Source organism: Salvelinus namaycush, chromosome 23, assembly GCF_016432855.1.
Source record: "Salvelinus namaycush isolate Seneca chromosome 23, SaNama_1.0, whole genome shotgun sequence".
Classification (NCBI taxonomy): Eukaryota; Metazoa; Chordata; class Actinopteri; order Salmoniformes; family Salmonidae; genus Salvelinus; species Salvelinus namaycush.
The window spans coordinates 42,349,973-42,370,736 of NC_052329.1; the positions used below are offsets into that span (position 1 = coordinate 42,349,973).

Sequence of the window (20,764 nt, forward strand, 5' to 3'; positions counted from 1 at the left end):
TCTGGATAAACCAATGGGTTTACAATGTGTGATATTTATTTGCAATGTAATTGATAGCATGTAATAACTTTAAATTGTTGAGGACTCTATTAATTATTCCCGTCGTTTTATTAGTGTCCACCAGAGGACACTACTTCCCTGGAAATAAAATGCATGCAAAACTTATGAAAACTTTCGTACGTGTCTGCATTCAACTAGCGATTCGAAATGTACGTGCACACGCATCAGCAACTCTCTGGGGTGATAGAAACTGGCCGGGGGAGTGTCACTCGCTAGAAGCACTTTCTTCCTGTTTCACTCCAACTAGCTAACTTCGATTTATTCCTTGTCATTTTGTGAGTGTCTGAGAACATTAGCTCCACAAAAGTCATCCATAGCTCGCGAGCTACTTGCCAGCTGCTGCTAGCACGCGTCTCACGACCCCGGGCTTCGTGTCGAGGTAGCTATGTCGATCATTTCAACTCGATAAAGTTAGCAGCAGGAGCTAGCTAGCTACTAACATTAGTTTACTAGCCAGCTATTATGGGCAGATGGTCTGCGTTCGCTAGTATCTGAACAGCTCAAATGTATTGGTAACGCAACGTAGTGAATTTACTTTTTGTGGTCTGCTAATAGGCAGATTAACAGCAGATTAATGGGAAAACGTATTATGAGAAAAACTAGCTACATTGATTTCGAGTCTAACGTTACTGCTTTCTTTCCGGTCTTACTAAATATTTATTTGGGAAGATGATGGCGTGTCCATCTGTACGGGGACATCCCCCACAATTGTTTTGGTTCTGTGCCTCGTTCTGAGTGTGGTGGCTAACGTTAACTACATACTGTATATATGGGTGGCTATATTGGTTTTGATTGTGGACCCTATGTCTTTGTTGTGTTGGACTTTGCGACCCTGTAACTATTGCTGTCACAGTGTAATGTAAGTTTCAAAAGTTTAATAAGTGTCCACTAAACCTAACTAACTAGGTATACGTAAAGCCTATTGTAGTGCAAACTGGGACAATTGAGACACACTTGCTGTCTGGGGTTTTGAGTAGTCTACTCTGGCTTCTCAGTTCCATTACAGTACACAAGTCATAGTCATTGGACGAATGCGTCTTAAGTACATGGAGTTTCGTTTTCGGTACATACACGCATCGCTTTCGGTACGGTTTTGGAAGCATAAGGACTTCTTTCATATCAGGGAGAAACATTTGTATTTATTTTTTAACGTTAAATTGATACCCACCTATTATATAGTTATTGTTCCCACACGGCCATCTATCCACGTTACATCGTGTGTTTGCGGAAGACTGTGTTAATTATTAGAATGTCAGAAAATATTTTCTGTTTTAACTGCCAGTTAAAACCGTGTACAGCAGTGGAGGCTGCCGAGGGGAGGACGGCTCATAATAATGTTTGGAATTGAATGGCATCAAACACATGGAAACCATGTTTGACGTATTTGATACCATTCCCCTATTTCTGCTCCAGCCATTACAACGAGCCCCGTTCTCCCCAATTAAGGTGCCACCGACCTCCTGTGGTGTACAGTGTCTATTTTGCGTTTGCGAAATTATTTTGTGATTTGAAAGTGAAGGGCTTTATGTTAATAGAACCGTATCGCAATTGATAATCGAGTCACGTTTAGATGGAGTACTTGGCTGCCAGAGCCAGTCATGCTCTTAAGGAGCTGTTATTTTCAGAGGTAATCTTGGGCTACCCTGACCTACGCCACTAAAGCCTGTCTACATTTGGACACTGGGTGTGAAGTTGTTGTTTTTTTTGTTTGATTTTCCATCCAACTGTTGCTTAACATTGACAGGGTAAGATAGCCTGTATCAGGGCCAAATGTGCCCACTAGCCTGTAGGCTACTACTTTAGAATGATGGGGGGACAGCTGTCTTTCGCTTTGTATTATTATCAATCAGAAAATGTAACATTGCACGGACATGGTCAGACTGTTAGTTTTTACAAGTGATTCCTTCATTGTACAACTAGGCTTCCTTAACTCTGCACTGCATTCAGGTGTGAAACCTTTGCAGTTGGCCCCTGGATGCCTGAGGCACCAAGTCACTTTTCCCTCAGCTGTTCTCCACTTGATGCAGCCTGGTGGCAGGCATTTCCTTAGCAGCAGCTGTTGATGTGGATCTGCCTTGCTGTTTGGTAGGCGCTGTTAGGTCTGTCTTGTTTTGGTCTCTATGGCAGTGTGTCTGTGTGTAGCCTAGCTATTAAGTTCCACAGGGGAACCAGAGCATAAACAAGTGACTGAGAATTGGCCCTGCAGTAGTTGAAAACTGATCAATCCTATTGTCAATTCCTGAGAGAGATTGAGGGTGTAACCTAAAGCTAGTTAGTAGACCTCACCTACTAAGGTGAGGCCTGTATGTATTCATAAAGCGTTTGAGAGGAAGAGTGCTGATCTAGGATCCTTTTGACCTTTTCGATCACAATGAATATTATAAACCGGATGGTTTGTGCCCTGAATGCATATTTGCTGAAAAGCTTTGGTATATGACAAATTTATTTTTACTGTTCTAATTATGTTGCTAACCAGTTTATAAGGCACCTCTGGGGTTTGTGGTATTTGACCAGTGGCTGTATCCAGGCACGTGTAGCCAAATACCACACTGCCTCAGGCCTTATTGCATGGACAGGGGGACTTGATCCCAGATCAGCACTCCTACTGAACGCCAAGGTAACCTGTCTAAATTACTATCACCCCGTAGCACTGTAGCTGTGAAATACTTTGAAAGGCAGATCATGGCTCACATCAATGCCATTATCCCAGACCCCCTAGACCCACTCCAATTCACATACCGCCCCACCAGCCTGTGCTCCTGCAGCTCTGACTGCAAACAAGCTCTGAATTAATGATGGGAGCCTTACTTCTGGTAGCCAAAAGCCAGCTACCTGCTCTCCTTACTGACAAAAGTTTGAGGCCAACGCCATTCACTTCACATCTCTCATTTCAATTGCAATCCCAGTGTCATTGATTGAGCTGTATACAACATTGCACATCCGAACATAACACCACCAATGCACTGTAACATCAGCACTTCAGTTGTTTTTGTTATAGCCTAGCCTACTCAACCTCTCTTACAGCTCTTTCTCCACTGCATTACCCCAGGCCTTGCTTATGCCCTTCAAATTGCTCTAAAGTTTGCCCCACTCATACATACCCTGCCTCTTTAGTCACTCACTACTCAAATCAAATTTATTTATATAGCCCTTCTTACATCAGCTGATATCTCAAAGTGCTGTACAGAAACCCAGCCTAAAACCCCAAACAGCAAGCAATGCAGGTGTAGAAGCACGGTGGCTAGGAAAAACTCCCTAGAAAGTTCAAAACCTAGGAAGAAACCTAGAGAGGAACCAGGCTATGAGGGGTGGCCAGTCCTCTTCTGGCTGTGCCGGGTGGAGATTATAACAGAACATGGCCAAGATGTTCAAATGTTCATGTTCACTACTCACTCTGTTCATGATCATACCCATTCAACACCTCCACACTCCTTACTCTTTTCTTTTTCTCCCACAAACTCTTAACTCAGTGGTCTGTCTTCACTAACCCACTCTATCCACATTAACACGTGTGTGTCCAGGTGGTGAGACCATCTAAGAGTTGGTGTGTTTCCAGGTGTGGAGCATGTGGACGTCCTGCTGTAACTGGTTCTGTCTGGACACTGCCACGGTGGAGGAGAGCAACAGCAGCATGCGTCACCAGGCCTATACTAACTCGGGTTACAGCAGCTACCCGTCGCCCCCACTCCCGGAACACACGTGCAAAGCCTGCGGAAGCCGCTTCGTCACCCTTGCCAGAAAGGTACCTAAAACACTCTCAGCCCACCCTTTCCCAAATCCGGCGTTTGAGATCTGTAGAACGGCAGGTTTTTCATCCTTCCTCTCTAATCAGTGGTTAATTCAGACCTGGCCAATTAGAAATTGATCAACATTGATAAAATGGATATTGTGATATTCTGGTAATTTCTACTTACCCAGAGTCAGGTGAACTCGTGGATACCATTTTTATGTCTCTGTGTCTAGTATAAATTCAGTTAGAGGTAGTTTCGTGAGCCCATACTAACTAGTGTTAGTGCAATGACCGGAAGTCTACCGGAACGGCTAGCTTGCCGAGAAAAGAGAACCAGCAATACTCCAGACCTTAAAGCTTGACTCTTGAGTATCCATGCTGCTCTTAGCTTTTTTTCCACACCCTTCAATACCTCCATTATCTAGTGGAGGCATGAAAAGGGTAAAACCAATGCAATGGTTATGTACTTTAATGTACCGGAACCAGCCTCAGGTCAAGATTTGAACAAGACGAGCATTTATGCTTCATGGTCTTCAGTATCTAGACATTACGTTGTTAGTGTCAGGTTGCAGCTAGAGTTGGAGCAAAGTCTGGGCCAAGTTTTAAAAGGAACTCTTTTGGTCCCATTATTTACTGAATTATAACAGCCAGGGAGGGAGAATATGCTAACAGACACATGATTGACAGTGATTGTGTGTCGGTCTCCTCTCCCCCGCAGCATGTCTGCGTGGACTGCAAGAAGAACTACTGCGGCAGATGTTCGGCCCAGATTGAGCCCCGGCAACGCCTTTGCCACACTTGCCAGCGGTTTCACGGCACGCTTTTCGAGCGCACCGAGCTGATGAAGCTCAAGGTGAAGGACCTGCGCGACTACCTCCACCTGCACGAGGTTTCAACACAGATGTGCCGTGAGAAAGAGGAACTGGTGGAGCTGGTCCTGGGACAGCAGACACCATCATCCTCTGGCCCAATCATAAACCCTCTGAACCAAACACAGACCCCCACCGTGACCCAGCATGAGACAACTCCTCTTCCAGCCCCCACTACTACCACCACCACACCCTCCACACACCCCGACTCCACCTCCACAGACCATGTCCCTTCACAGCTGCCACCCACTCAGGAGGGCAGTCAGGTGAGGCCCGAACCCAAGAGAACCTACTATACCACACACGACTAACCCCTTACCCTTGTTTGTCTGTCAACCATTAATTTACCATTTTGTCCGTCGCCTCACCTGTTGTGTTATGTAGCATTAACAATAGCTTGAGAATAGATTACTAACCTTCTGTATGGCCCCTTCAGTTAGAGCATGGCTAACTCTAGCTTGCTAATGAAGTGGTGTGTGGTGGTGGGTTTTTGCTCGTAGACCCCGTCTGTGTTGGTGCCCTTGGGTCCTGAGGAGCCACTGGACACTGAGAGAGATACAGAGCTGCAGGGAGAGCAGGAGCTGCAGGTACTACAGCCTGACCCTGCTATAGTAGTACTCTTGGCCCTAGCCATTGTACTATTATAGCAGCGATGGGAATCCTCTCCTTAGCCCTGGGCCTGTATTCATAAAGCATGTCAGAGTAGGAGTGCTGATCTAGGATCAGCTCCCCCCCTGATTCATTAGTCTAAAAGACAAAACAATGATGTGATTTTTAGATCAGTGCTTGATTTTTATTTGATATTAAAATACATCAAAATGTTACACCAGGCAACAGATGCATATACCAAAATTTCAGAGGATTATAAACGCAGTCTAAATACTTGTTTCTGTTGTGGTCCTCTATCGGTAGGCAAGGGCTGCAGTTAACAAACAAGTGACATGGGCACTGCCATAGATTCATTCAATCATACAGTGTCCAAATATGTAAATGTATACAAAATATAAAGGCTATCTCAACATGAACCATGCCTTGCAGGAGTGTTTGAACCTAAGACTGGCAGAAACTGTTTTTTTTAATCTCCGACGGGATTTTGTTTCACTCTACCACTGCTGTATATTAAAATGTGTTCTGACCAGTAAAGCGCTTGAATCCATATGGCATGAAGTCTGTGGCACTGCCTCTGGTGGCGTAGGAATTAGAGTCCTTAACCGCATACAAATCGTTTTTCAGATATTGGGGGGGGACTGTACCCAACACGATTTTATGGGCCAACTTCAACTGAATGACCCTTTTATCAACTGATAGCCGCTGTAGTTCAGAGCCGAGGACGTCCAACACGAGCTCGAGGTCTAAGATTCAGAATGACCCTTGCCATTTTATTCTGAGCTGTCTGTAGCTTGTTCTTGATGAACTTGGGGAACTACTCGACAGTACCAGGTAGTGCACACAACCAAAAATCAAAGTGAGGCTACACTAATGCTGCTAAAAGGGTTTTCATGGTCCCTTTGTCTAGAACAGTATTTCACAGTTCTTGGCTCATACTCTGAGACACTTCATGAATACAGGCCCTGATCTCAGATGGGTCTCAGAACCTGCTTTAGGTTGCTATGTGTTTTTACTATGTGTGCCCTATACAGAATGAGAACAAACATTCTGTGAAATAGAGGCCTGTGACATTTACCAGATTTGACCTCCATTGACGCAAGACGAGTTTCCACCTCTAAGCTTTTAACTGTGATGGCTTGAACCTGCTTTGGCAGGAAGTTAAAGGCTAGCATTCTCAGAAAGGGTAAAGGTTGATATGACTGATTTACTACGACTTACTATGTTAAATATTAACTCAATTAAGGAAGTTGACCATTGTATTATTTGTTGGCAAATCCGCACAACCTCACTGGTTAATGGTGGAAATTGGAACTGTTTGTTGGATCATTGTAAATATTAGAAAGAGGAGTGTGCCAGTCTGTACCCAAGTCTGTAGTGCCAGTCAAAAGTTTGGACACACCTACTCATTCCAGGGTTTTTCTTTATTTTTACTATTTTATACATTGTAGAATAATAGTTAAGACATCAAAACTATGAAATAACACATGGAATCATGTAGTAACCCCAAAAATTGTTAAACAAATCTAAATATATTTGAGATTCTTCAAAGTAGCCACCCTTTGCCTTTAACAGCTTTGCACACTCTTGGAATTCTCTCAACCAGTTTCATGAGGTAGTCACCTGGAACGCATTCCATTAACCGGTGTGCCTTGTTAATTTGTGTAATTTCTTTCCTTAATGTATTTGGGCCAATCAGTTGTGTTGTGACAAGGTAGGGGTGGTATACAGAAGATATCCCTATTTGGTAAATGACTAAGTCCATATTATGGCAAGATCAGCTCAAATAAGTAAAGCGAAATGACAGTCCATCATTACTTTAAGACATGAAGGTCAGTAAATCTGGAACATTTCAAGAACTGAAAGTTTCTTCAAGTGCAGTCGCAAAAACAATCAAGTGCTATGATGAAATTGTCTCACTGAGGACCGCCACAGGAGAAAACCCAGAGTTACAGCTGCTGCAGAGGATAAGTTCATTAGAATATCTGCACCTCAGATTGCAGCCCAATTAAAAGATTCACAGAGTTCAAGTAATAGACATCTCAACATCAACTGTTCAGAGGAGACTGCGTGAATCAGGCCTTCATGGTCGAATTGCTGCAAAGAAACCACTACTAAAGGACATCAATAATAAGAAGAGACTTGCTTGGGCCAAGAAACACGAGCAATGGACATGAGACCGGTGGAAATCTGTTCTTTGGTCTGATGAGTCCAAATTTGAGATTTTTGGTTCCAACCGCTGTGTCTTGTGAGACGCAGAGTAGGTGAACGGATGATCTCTGCAAGTGTGGTTGCCACCGTGAATCATAGAGGAGGTTGTGTGGGTGCTTTGCTGGTGACACTGTCAGTGATTTATTTGGAATTCAATGCACACTTAACCAGCATCTACCACAGACTTTTGAGACACCCTTTCAAATAATTTTTTCATCTTGACATGAAATGGTGAGTTTAGATAACTCTATCGCTAGGCCTATATATTTAGTTTACTCATACTGTAGGACATAAGGCTAGTGACTGTTTTAGACCCTCCAGTGCCATTGTGCTCAGACAGAGTCCCATTGTAGAGCACTGTTTTGTTGTTTGATGGCTGGCTCTCCATGTCTGCATGGTGTGCCCCATTATTCACATGTCTGTCAGAAATGTAGGCACTTGTAGCCAAGCAGTAATCTATTCTTATCCCCACTGATGGATTTCAGCTTTGGCATGTAATGTGGCGTGTTGCCATTTCCTGCACTGTGGCTGTGAATGCCCCATGTGACTGACACTGTTCCTCTTCATACAGTTTGGGTTGGGGTAGCTAAACAAGATAGTTGGTGTTGTCACACAATGACTCACAAATTGTCGACCTAGAAATAGATCTCAAAGAACCAAAATCCATCTTGTGGTTCTAGGCCCGTATTCATAGTGTCTCAGAGCAATAGTACTGATCTAGGATCAGTTCCCCCGTCATGTTATTATTACTAATACGGTTCTAAAAAGGCTAAACTGATCCTAGATCAGCACTACTTTGTAAATCTTTATGAATATGGGCCCTGTTCACAGTTAGTGTATGGATCCCTTTAATCAATCATTCTGACATTCAAACATGATGGCTGTCAATGTGATGTGATTGTTCACGATTTCCGTCTGACCTTAGAAAATCAGGAATAGCCTACCATTTGTGTCATTCCATTCTAATGAACCTGTAACCTTTTTCACTCGATTTTTATTTTATGCCAATCAAGTGTGCGTTAAGGAGGGTGCAACATACTGAACATGGCTGTTAAAAAATGTCAGGAATCGAGCTGACTTGATACCTGACTCTTAGATGCACGTGTTAGTTATAGATCAATGCATGTCCGTTTTACAGGCCCTTAACACAATGTATCTGAACGTTCCATAACATTGTTCACTGTTGAACGCAACTCTGATTTTGCTATGCTGTTGCTCAGTCCTCAGACACAGATGAGGTGCTGGCGCCAGGCCGCAGGGCGTCGCTGTCAGACCTGGCCACGGCAGACGACATCGAGGCCCTCAGCGTCCGGCAGCTCAAGGAGATCCTAGCCCGTAACTTTGTCAACTACAAGGGCTGCTGCGAGAAGTGGGAGCTAATGGAGAGGGTCACCCGCCTCTATCACGACCAGAAGGACCTCCAGAATCTGGGTAAAGGAGGTTTTACCTGCAATGATTGTGATATATGGTTGTTTTCCCTACTGGCATCATAGTTAAACTGGGGTGTATTTACTAGGAATGAAACGGAATTAAACAGGACGTAACTGGGAGGGACCTAGGATGAAGCTGTGCAGGACTAACTGAATTTGTCCAATAACTACCTTGTTTTTGTTGAAAAAAAGATTATGTTGTAAAGCAGTTTACTACGGTGTGCACTAATAAATACACCCCGGATAGTACGTTTTTCTGAATATTCTAAAATGTTTTTTTTTAAACACACAAAAAAAACAATAGTCACTCTGACAGAGCTCCAGTTCTTCTGTGGAGATGGGAGAACCTTCCAGAAGGACAACCATCTCTGAAGCACTCCACCAATCAGGCTTTATGGTAGAGTGGCCAGACGGAAGCCACTCCTCAGTAAAAGGCACATGACAGCCCGCTTGGAGTTTGCCAAAAGGCACCTAAAGACTCTCAGAACATGAGAAACAATATTATATGGTCTGATGAAACCAAGATTGAACTCTTTGGCCTGAATGCCAAGCGTCACATCTGGAGGAAACCTGGCACCATCCCTACGGTGAATGGTGGTGGCAGCATCATAATGTGGGTATGTTTTTCAGCAGCATGGACTGGGAGATTAGTCAGGATCGAGGGAAAGATGAATGGATCAAAGTACAGAGATCCTTGATGAAAATCTGCTCCAGAGCGCTCAGGACCTCAGACTGGGGTGAAGGTTCACCTTTCAACAGGACAATGACCCTAAGCACACAGCCAAGACGACACATGAGTGGCTTTGGGACAAGTCTCTGAATGTCTTTGAGTGGCCCAGCCAGAGCCCGGACTTGAACCCGATCGAACATCTCTGGAGAGACCTCAAAATAGCTGTGCAGCAACGTTCCCCATCCAATTTGACAGAGCTTGAGAGGATCTGCAGAGAAGAATGGGAGAAACTCCCCAAATACAGGTGTGCCAAGCTTGTAGCGTCATAACCAAGAAGAATCAAGGCTGTAATCGCTGCCAAAGGTGCTTCAACAAAGTACTGAGTAAAGTGTCTGAATAGGTGATGTGATATTCCCATGTAAATTTGCAAACATTTCTAAAATCCTGTTTTTGCTTTTTCATTATGGGGTATTGTTTGTAAATTGATGAGGTGGGGGGACGACAATTATATTCATTTTAGAATAAGGCTGTAACGTGACAAAATGTGGAAAAAGTGAAGGTCTGAATACTTTCCAAATCCACTGTATATAATTATTAGAACCTCCGATTCCCACTTCAACCGAGGCAGCAACACTGCAGGCTCCATGACGATGTGCTATCCCAACTCGCACCACTATGTTTGTAGTTTCACAAATTGTTGTGAAAATTCACAAATTATGGAAAGGCATCTAATGATATGGCATGTGCATTTGTTTGTCTGATTTGAGGCTTGACACATGCAACAAATGAAATACCTCTCAAATGAAACGTTTTACTATTGCTGAAGTTTATATCTTGTAAAAACAGGGAATTTCTCAATTGATATTTTTTGGTTTTATTATTCCATTTTTGAAAATGAATTGCATCGTTCAAGGAAGTGTTTAACATGCTTTTTTTCATTTTATTCTTCCCTGTATCCTCCAGTTTCAAGTACAAATGACGGCACAGGTGAGTCCCTTGAACAATCATTTATGAGCTATAGGTATTATAACTCTCCGATTTTAATAAGTTGGTTGAGTGTTAACAAGTTGTCTTTGGTCAACTGAGTACAAGATAGTATTTAATGAAATGTGTTTTTCCCTTGTTTCTTTCTCCCAGACCCCAGTGGTAACCCTGGCCAGGAGGAGAACCTGTGTAAGATCTGCATGGACTCTCCTATTGACTGTGTTCTGCTGGAGTGCGGCCACATGGTCACCTGCACCAAGTGTGGCAAGCGGATGAACGAGTGCCCCATCTGCAGGCAGTATGTGGTGCGCGCCGTTCACATTTTTAGAGCCTGAGACCCAAGCCTTGGGAATCCCCACCCCTTCCCCCCCACCTACCTCCCGTAAATTAACAAGGGACTTGCTATATGTGGCCTTACATACATAGGCTAGACCAGGAGTATTCAACTCTTACCATATGAGGTCCGGAGCCTGTTGGTTTTCTGTTCTACCTGATACATATTTGCATCTACCTGGTGTCCAAGGGTAAATCTGTATGTGATTAGAGGGGAACAATGGAATGAAAGCAGTGGAACTGGCTTTGAGGTCCAGAGTTGAGTTTGAGGGGACTAGACTAACCTCCTCTCCCTCCAGTTCTCCACTGCTCTGATGGTCCTGGAGACCCAGCGTACTGGTTCCCCCTGCTGGAGGGATGACCAGGGGAGGTTATACCTTCAATAAACCACACAAACCCAATGACCTCACATGGGCACTTCCTCCTTTTATTGACTGGACTCCTACAGCTCATATCTCCAAGCTGATAAGGATATTATGTCATATTATTAGAATAAGAGTGCCTAATAACATATGCATTTTTCCTTTGGAGACCTACTACTAGTAAATACAGTAAGGGATTATATATATATATATATATATATATATATATGAAGGAACTGTATGTGTGTGTATATATACACACACACACACAGTTCCTACGGAAAGTATTCAGAACCCTAGACTTTTCCCACATTTCGCTACGTTACAGCCTTATTCTAAAATATATTCAATTGTTTTTTTCCGCCTCATCAATCTACACACAATACACCATAATGACATAGCAAAAACTACAATTTTTTATGTTTGCTAATTTATAAAAAATATAAAACTGAAATATCACAAGTATTCAGACCCTTTACTCAGTACTTTGTTGAAGCACCTTTTGGCAGCGAATACAGCCTCGAGTCTTCATGTGTATGACACTACAAGCAGATCCTCTCAAGCTCTGTCAGGTTGGATGGGGAGCGTTGCAGCACAGCTATTTTCAGGTCTCCAGAGATGTTCGATCGGGTTCATGTCTGGGCTCTGGCTGGGGTACTCAAGGACATTCAGAGACTTGTCCCAAAGCCACTACTGTGTTGTCTTGGCTGTGTGCTTAAGGTTGTTGTCATGTTGAAAGGTGAAACTTCACCCCAGTCTGTGGTCCTGAGCACTCTGGAGCAGGTTTTCATCAAGGATCTCTCTGTATTTTGCACCGTTCATCTTTCCCTCGATCCTGACTAGTCTCCCAGTCCATGCTGCTAAAACATCCCCACATTATGATGCTGCCACCATGCTTCACCGTAGAGATGGTGCCAGGTTTCCTCCAGACTTGACGCTTGGCATTCATGCCAAAGAGTTCAATCTTGGTTTCATCAGACCAGAGAATCTTGTTTCTCATTGTCTGAGAGTCCTTTGGTGCCTTTTGGCAAACTCCAAGCAGGCTGTCATGTGCCTTTTTTACTGAGGAGTGGCTTCCGTCTGGCCACTCTACCATAAAGGCCTGATTGGTGGAGTGCTCCAGAGATGGTTGTCCTTCTGGAAGGTTCTCCCATCTCCACAGAGGAGCTCTCAGAGTGACCATCAGGTTCTTGGGCACCTCCCTGACCAAGGCCCTTCTCCACCGATTGCTCAGTTTGGCAGAGCGGCCAGCTCTAGTAAGAGTCTTGGTGGTTCCAATCTTCCATTTAAGAATGATGGAGGCCATTGTGTTCTTGGGGACCTTCAATGCTGAGGGAAAAAAAAAATGTACCCTTCTCAAGATCTGTGACTCGACACAATCCTGTCTCAGAGTTCTACGGACAATTCCTTCGACCTCATTGCTTGTTTTTTGCTCTGACATGCACTGTCAACTGTTGGACCTTGTATAGACAGGTGTGCCTTTCCAAATCATGTCCAATATGTTGAATTTACCACAGGTGTACTCCAATCAAGTTTTAGGAATAGGATGATCAATGGAAACAAGATGCACCTGAGATAAATTTCAAATCTCATAGCAAAGGGTCTGAATACTTATTTACATGAGGTATTTCTGTTTTTAATTTTTCATAAATTAGCTTTGTCATTATTGGGTATTGTGTATAGATTGGTGAGGAAAACATTTCATTTAATCCATAGAATGGCCAAAATATGGAAAAGGGGACGGGGTCTGAATACTTTCCGAATGCATTGTATAAGCCCCAAGTGCTCTTAATAATGGATTGGATTCATGTAACTGTTAGAGTTGAACCCCAGTAAAAGGGAAAGCAATTACATTAGTGGTTGAGCTGAGAACACATCCATAGGATTTCTCTGTGTGTCTGTCGTTACTCTGCATTCGGAAAAGCAGCAACACATCCCCTGTGGTGGTCTAGTTTAAAAGCCTTAAGTCTGTTAAAGGTTCAGAGCTTGATAAGTTACAGCGGCCAGGGAAATATACCTGTAGATTGGGGCTGGCTGGCTCACGTTCTCCCAGCGTGCCGCTTGTGCCTGGGGCCTCCAACTCAAAAGCGTATTGCTGTGTGCCAGAAAAGAAACGCGTGCTTGTTCTGTAACCCCTAGACACTGCATACATTGTTTCTCAATTAAGCCAGTTGACATAAGCAAAGCTGACAGGCGTTCACTCAATCCCTCTGCTAAGGTGGACACACGGTTTTAGTGCTTACACGTTAGCCTGGTCCCAGATCTGTTTATGTTGAATTGCCAACTCCCATGGTTATTGTCATGTCAAACCGAGAGTACCCTGAAGGAGAAGCCTTTTTTTTCCCCCCATGCAAACGGCACTACCCACCATACTTTGTACGTAGACACTACAGGTGCCATGCACCAACGCACCGCGAGGAGAGATGACCGTGAAGGTGCCATGGACCAGAGACGTCCTGACCAGCGCAACAAACCAATGAGGCAGAATTCTTAAGAAGCTTCCGACCTAAGGGTTTTGCATGACAGCGACCATAGGATTTAGCTATACAGAATAAACGAATCCGGGGACCAGGCTACTTATGCTGACAGTGGGAGAGAATGTCAGTGGTCCTTCACTATTCCAACTATATCCAAGTGCTTTATCCTTCCAATACTCAACCGCTCGTTGACTATATTGATATTTTTCAGCATCAAAATTGACCAAAGGCCCTTACCCTTGCTATAGTATTTAGATTTTTTTAAATAAATCCAACCATGTCAGAATAGCCTGGTGTATAGCTAGATCTAGTTGTGTATAATGCACTAGTTGTGCGTAATATGCGTTTTCATGACACACGTACATGAACGATGAGTTGTCAAACGCACAAGCAGATATTTGGCATTGCCCAAGATGAAGGTTAACTCTTAAAGACATCTCATCTGTTTGGCTAACCAAGTACCTTAACTCCAAGATGATTTAATTCATGGAGTTGAGTGCAGACTAGAGTTATTTTTATTTTTTTAAACAGCGACTCCGAGTCGCTGTGCAGTTGATACTTACATTTTTTCTTTTTCTTAAACCCTTACCATGTTTGTCCTCTGTTTGCATGCCTTTCCTTGTTTGCTGAAATCCATACTTTTTAATAAAACGTTAGTCAAATACAACCACTGACTGTTTCCTTTTTGAGATTCAATTGACACGCGCGCATTCACGCCGAGTTTGCCGTCTTAGAGCAACAGCAAAGAAGAAACAGTCGGTTGTATTTTATTACCGTGTAATTAAAAAGTAGGGATTTTTGCGAACAAAGGCCTGCAACAACAGACAAAGATGGGTACATGGTAAGGGTTTAGGAATTTAAATTTTTGAAGTATCGACTGCATAGTGAGTTGGGAGGTTCAATTAAACTCTAGTCTGTGCTCAACTTTGTCAACGAAATCATCGTGGAGTTGAGGAACTTGGCTACCATTTGGCATGAGTCTAAAGGTTCAACAATGGTGAAAGTATCTTGAACAACGCATTGTCCATTATCAGCTATAGGTATTCTAACTCTGATTTAATGACCGGTAGTTGAGTGGTTTGCATACTCCAGTGCTAGACCTGCAGTCCCTCCCTATCCCTACTGAACAGAATGAAAGATTGACTCTTAATAAGTGGCTTTCAAAAACCAGCACCTTTTATTCATGACAGTGAGCACACACTGTACTTTTGAAAATAATGCAACGTTGTGAAATCGTGTGCTTGATCGGTTAGATGGAAAATGTGTATTGTCAAGATGATCGAGGACTAAGCTACATTAAATCAATTAAGCTCTGTATAGCAAACGGAAGGAGTCAGAAATTAACATGGCTCCCTTTTGTCCCAAATTGCACCCTATCCCCTATATAGTGCACTATATATAGGGGATAGGGTGCGATTTGGGACACCGTCATTGTTTGATGAAAATAAATAAGTGTATTTGACCTACAGTACCAGTCAAGTTTGGACACACCTACTTATTCAAGGGTTTTTCTTTATTTATACTATTTTCTACATTGTAGTGAAGACATCAAAACTATGAACTAACACATATGGCATCATGTAGTAACCAAAAAAGTGTTAAACAAAGATTCTTCAAAGTAGCCATCCTTTGCCCTGACAGCTTTGCACACTCTTGGCATTCTCTCTTAACATGGAATGCTTTTCCAACATTCTAGAAGGAATTTCCACATGCTGAGTACCTCTTGGCTGCTTTTCCTTCACTCTGCAGTTGTCCAACTCCTTCTAGACAATCCCAACCCATCTCAATTGGGTTGATGTTGGGTGACTGTGGAGGCCAGGTCATCTGAAGCAGCACTCCATCACTCTCCTTCTTGGTCAAATAGCCCTTACACAGCCTGGAGGTGTGTTGGGTCATTGTCTTGTTGAGAAACAAATGATAGTCCCACTAAGTGCAAACCAAATGGGATGGCGTTTTGCTGCAGAATGCTGTGGTAGCCATACTGGTTAAGTGTGCTTTGAATTCTAAATAAATCACTGACCGTGTCACCATCACACCTCCTCCTCCATGCTTCATGGTGGGAACGACACGTGTAGATAATCCATTCACCTACTCTGCGTCTCACAAAGACACGGCGATTGGAACCAAAAATGTCAAATGTTGACTCATCAGATCAAAGGACAGACTTCCGCCGGTGTAATGTCCATTGCTCATGTTTCTTGGCCCAAGCAGGTCTTCTAATTGGTGTCCTTTAGTAGTGGTTTCTTTGCAGCAATTCAACCATGAAGGCCTGATTCACGCAGTCTCCTCTGAACAGTTGATAATTAGATGTCTGTTGCTAGAACTCTGAAGCATTTATTTGGGCTGCAATTTCTGAGGCTGGTAACTAATGAACTCTAATGAATGGAGCCAGTTTCATCATAGCGCTTGATAGTTTCTTCAAGTGCAGTCGCAAAAACATTCAGTTCTTGAAATGTTCTGGATTTACTGACCTTCATGTCTTAAAGTAATGATGGACTGTCGTTTCTCTTTGCTTATTTGAGCTGTTGTTGCCATAATATGGGACTTGGTCATTTACCAAATAGGGCTATCTTCTGTATACCACCCCTACCATGTCACAACACAACTGATTGGCTCAAATGCATTAAGAAGGAAAGAAATTCCACAAATTAACTTTTATCAAGGTACACCTGTTAATTAATTGAAATGCATTCCAGATGACTACCTCATGAAGCTGGTTGAGAGAATTCCAAGAGTGTGCAAAGCTGTCATCAAGGCAAAGGGTGGGTACTTTGAAGAATATCAAATATATTTTGATTTGTTTAAACCTTTTTTGGTTACTACAAAAACTATTTCATAGTTTTGATGTCTTCACTATTATTGTACAATGTAGAAAATAGTAAAAATATAGAAAAACCTATGAATGAGTAGGTGTGTCCAAACTTTTGACTGGTACCATATTTTTCTTACTGATAAATGAGGCCTTTGAATTTATATTTACTTGACCATTGTTTAGATTTTTAGGTTGCGATTTAGATTTTTAGCATCTGCGAAATAGAGAGTTTATAAATACCATTGAATTTACAGGCCTTGAATTTACAGATGTGACTTAACAGCATTTCGAGCCAAACATTCTATTTTCTTAACTGCTTTGATACATCTCTGAAAGACTCTTTAGTATAAAAACTACCAAATAATTCTGAATTTCTTCTAATAAAAATATTTCCACATTTTCTTTGTCTTATGCCTATTTTTTACCCAGAGAGTGTCACTGTAGACTATGAATGGTGATAACTGGTTTTTCCAGTCTGATGGCTCGGGTTGGGGTGTGTGCGTGTACTGTAAGATGGAATCCCATGAGTTCACCTCACTTAAAGGGAACTTCTCAGATTCCTATAATGACCTCGACTATAATGTAGTGCTCTTTGAGAGGGTGGAGCAGCTGTATTTTGTTACAGATGGTTGCTGGCTGCTCCATAGTGACAAGTTTGTCAATCAGTAATTAGACTAAGCAGTCCAAGTATTTAAAATGGACTCATGGTATGCCTTCGATAAACTATTTGGTCCTAGTGTTTTACAGTTTGAATTATCCTTTTTTTTCTGGGAATGCATTCAAACTAATTGTAGAGATGTAGTGTTTTTGTATTTGAATATGCAATAGATTATGACAAATCTAAAGTACGTCAAGCACATGCCAGAGTAACCATACATCATTTGATATACTTGCATTTTGTCTGATTTGACAAATAGCAACTGGTTTCATTTTCACTCATTCAAACAGTTTCTGCATTTTCAACACAAAATGTAAGACTATCAATTTGGTGTAAAGACTAATCATTTTGGAGACAGCCATATATTCAACTTTCAATCTGCAATGAATGCAAGGTTACAGTGAGCAAACCACATCCTGGTACAGAGAGGGCATTTTAGACAATAGACAATAGTGCCACCTTATGGTAACAATGATTTACATAAACATTTTAGTCATTTGGCAGACACACTTTTCCAGTGACTAACAGTTAGTGCATTCATCTTAAGGTACCTAGGTGAGACAACCACATATCACAATCGTAAGTAAAACCTTTCCCCAGTAAAGTCAGTACTACTAAGACAAGACGAATTGCAGAAAAGGAAAGGCAAAGGTGTTTTTTTGGGAGGGGAGGTGCTGTTTGATTTTTTTTTATATGATTTTATTAGTATCCCCATTAGTCGATGCCTATGGCGACAGCTAGTCTTACTGTGGTCCGACACAACGAAAAATACATTACAGACAAAATACTTTACAATTCACATATATTTAAAAACATTAACGTGTGTGTGCACATCTATCAGTTACACATACTTGTCAGTACATACGCACCAAAAGTAAGTCACTTGGTGGAGAGAGGTTGTGCCGTGAGGTGTTGCTTTATTTGTTTTTTGAAACCAGGTTTGCAGTTGACTTGCGCTATATGAGATGGATGGGAGTTCCATGCAATCATGGCTCTGTATAATACTTGACATTTTCTTGAATTTGTTCTGGACCTAGGGACTGTGAAAAGACCCCTGGTGTAATGTCTGGTGGGGTAAGTTGACTATGCCAGGTATTCCCAAACTGGGGATACGCGCAATGCCATCGGGGGTCTGTCAAATAAAAATGTGATTCAAATTTAATTTTAAATAAAAAAATAAAATTAAACCATCTAGTGTTCAGCGAAATAACAACACAATGTCAAATACAGGTAGCATAGTCAAATAATTAACATCCAATCACATTAACTGTTACTCTCTCGCGGGAAACCACTCTATAAAAGCAACAGATACCATTAATAAGAAGGGACTAGAAGCGTCTTATATGGTGAGCTACCGAGTGGCAAGGACAACAAAGGCTAATATTAATTTACAAAATGAACAGATCCGGAGAAAGAGCGTAAGACACATTGTCCCCTTGGAGCATATTTTCCATCTTCCAGGCGTGGAAGACCAACATGGAAGGAAGAAAATGATTTTAAGAGGAAAAGACAACTTAACCTTTGGGACATACTATTGTGGAGGACTTAATTCTTCCTGCTGCCGCGGATATGGCTGGGACAATGCTGGGGGGAAAGGCAAAAAAAACTATACAGACAATGCCTTCATCAAACAACACTATTTTACGACACATCAGTGACATGGCAGGAGATGTTTTGAAACAATTACTGCTTTGCATACAAGCCAGTGAATTATATGCGTTAAAGCTGGATGAGTCAACAAATGTGGCGGGCCTGGCACAGCTGCTGGTATGTGTCCGTTACGTTTATGGGGGGTCAATTAAGTCCTGCATGGTGAAGTGCTGCAAAGAAGGACAGAGTTAAGCTGCAGCTGGCCCAGAACAGAGTGGCACATTTAGCTCTTTATTGTAATCAGAGGGCTAATATCAATACTATGCATGCCAGTTTCTCTTGGCTAAGAGTTGATGAAACACTGACTGCATCGCTACTTGTTTTTTTTTTTTTAAACAATGTTGGAAATTCCAAATTGTTTGCATAGTCCAGTGGTTCCCAAACTTTTTACAGTCCCGTACCCCTTCAAACATTCAACCTCCAGCTGCGTACCCTCTCTAGCACCAGGCTCAGCGCACTCTCAAGTTTAGTTTTTTGCCGTCATTGTAAGCCTGCCACACACACACTATACGATACATTTATTAAACATAAGAATGAGTGAGTTTTTCTCACAACCCGGCTTGTGGGAAGTGACAACGAGCTCTAATAAGACCAGGGCACAAATAATAATATAATAATAATCAATAATTTTGCTCTTTATTTAGCCATCTTACATGTAAAACCTTATTTGTTCATCAAATATTATGAATAACTCACCACAGGTTAATGACAAGGGTGTGCTTGAAAGGATGCACATAACTCCGCAATGTTGGATTGTATTGGAGAGAGTCTGTCTTAAAATATTTCCACACACAATGTGCTTGTATTTAGTGTTCATGCTAATGAGGGCCGAGAATCCACTCTCACATAGGTACGTGGTTGCAAAAAGCATCAGTGTCTTAAAACCTGTTTGGGATAGGCGTGCAGCTAGCGGGACACCTCGACAACATCTGGTGAAATTGCAGAGCGCCAAATTCAAATTAAATTACTATAAATATTTAACTTTCATAAAATCACAAGTGTAATACATCAAAATAAAGCTTAACTTGTTGTTAATCCAGCCGCCGTGTCAGATATCAAAAAGGCTTTACGGCGAAAGCAAACCATGCGATTATCTGAGGACAGCGCCCCGCATACCAACACATGAAAAACATATTTCAACCAGGCAGGTGCGACACGAAACTCCTAGATAGAGATATAAAAAATGCCTTACCTTTGATGATCTTCTTCTGTTGGCACTTCTGTTGCACATTTGTGGCCTGCTGGAGGTCATTTTGCAGGGCTCTGGCAGTGCACCTCCTTGCACAAAGGCGGAGGTAGCGGTCCTGCTGCTGGGTTGTTGCCCTCCTACGGCCTCCTCCACGTCTCCTGATGTACTGGCCTGTCTCCTGGTAGCGCCTCCATGCTCTGGACACTACGCTGACAGACACAGCAAACCTTTTTGCCACAGCTCGCATTGATGTGCCATCCTGGATGAACTGCACTACCTGAGCCACTTGTGTGGGTTGTAGACTCCGTCTCATGCTACCACTAGAGTGAAAGCACCGCCAGCATTCAAAAGTGACCAAAACATCAGCCAGGAAGCATAGGAACTGAGAAGTGGTCTGTGGTCACCACCTGCAGAACCATTCCTTTATTGGGGGTGTCTTGCTAATTGCCTATAATTTCACATGCTGTTGTGCAAATGGAATAGACAAAAGGTGGTTTTGTCTATTCCATTTGCACAACAGCATGTGAAATTTATTGTCAATCAGTGTTGCTTCCTAAGTGGACAGTTTGATTTCACAGAAGTGTGATTGACTTGGAGTTACATTGTGTTGTTTAAGTGTTCCCTTTATTTTTTTGAGCAGTGTAGTTGCGGAGAGTCCCTGTAATTCTAGATACAGATCATTCAGGCGAGAAAAAACATCACCCAGATAGGCCAGTACTACTA

General features: G+C 42.4%; 1 protein-coding gene across 3 annotated transcripts; it reads left to right on the top strand.

Moving 5' to 3' along the window:
* The first annotated feature begins 218 nt into the window (after positions 1-218).
* On the top strand, positions 219-11,511 carry rffl (ring finger and FYVE-like domain containing E3 ubiquitin protein ligase). 3 transcript variants are annotated; one of them, XM_038961652.1, is made up of 7 exons: positions 219-439; positions 3,582-3,802; positions 4,509-4,925; positions 5,160-5,246; positions 8,697-8,907; positions 10,540-10,563; positions 10,714-11,511. In XM_038961652.1, exons 2-7 carry the CDS (start codon positions 3,626-3,628, stop codon positions 10,893-10,895), a joined length of 1,098 nt encoding a protein of 365 aa, XP_038817580.1. In that variant the 5' UTR covers positions 219-439; positions 3,582-3,625; the 3' UTR covers positions 10,896-11,511. The 3 variants fall into 3 exon arrangements, with proteins under 3 accessions (XP_038817580.1, XP_038817579.1, XP_038817581.1); XM_038961651.1 differs by having other exon boundaries at positions 3,617-3,802; XM_038961653.1 differs by lacking the exon at positions 5,160-5,246 and having other exon boundaries at positions 3,617-3,802.
* The last annotated feature ends 9,253 nt before the right edge of the window (positions 11,512-20,764 follow it).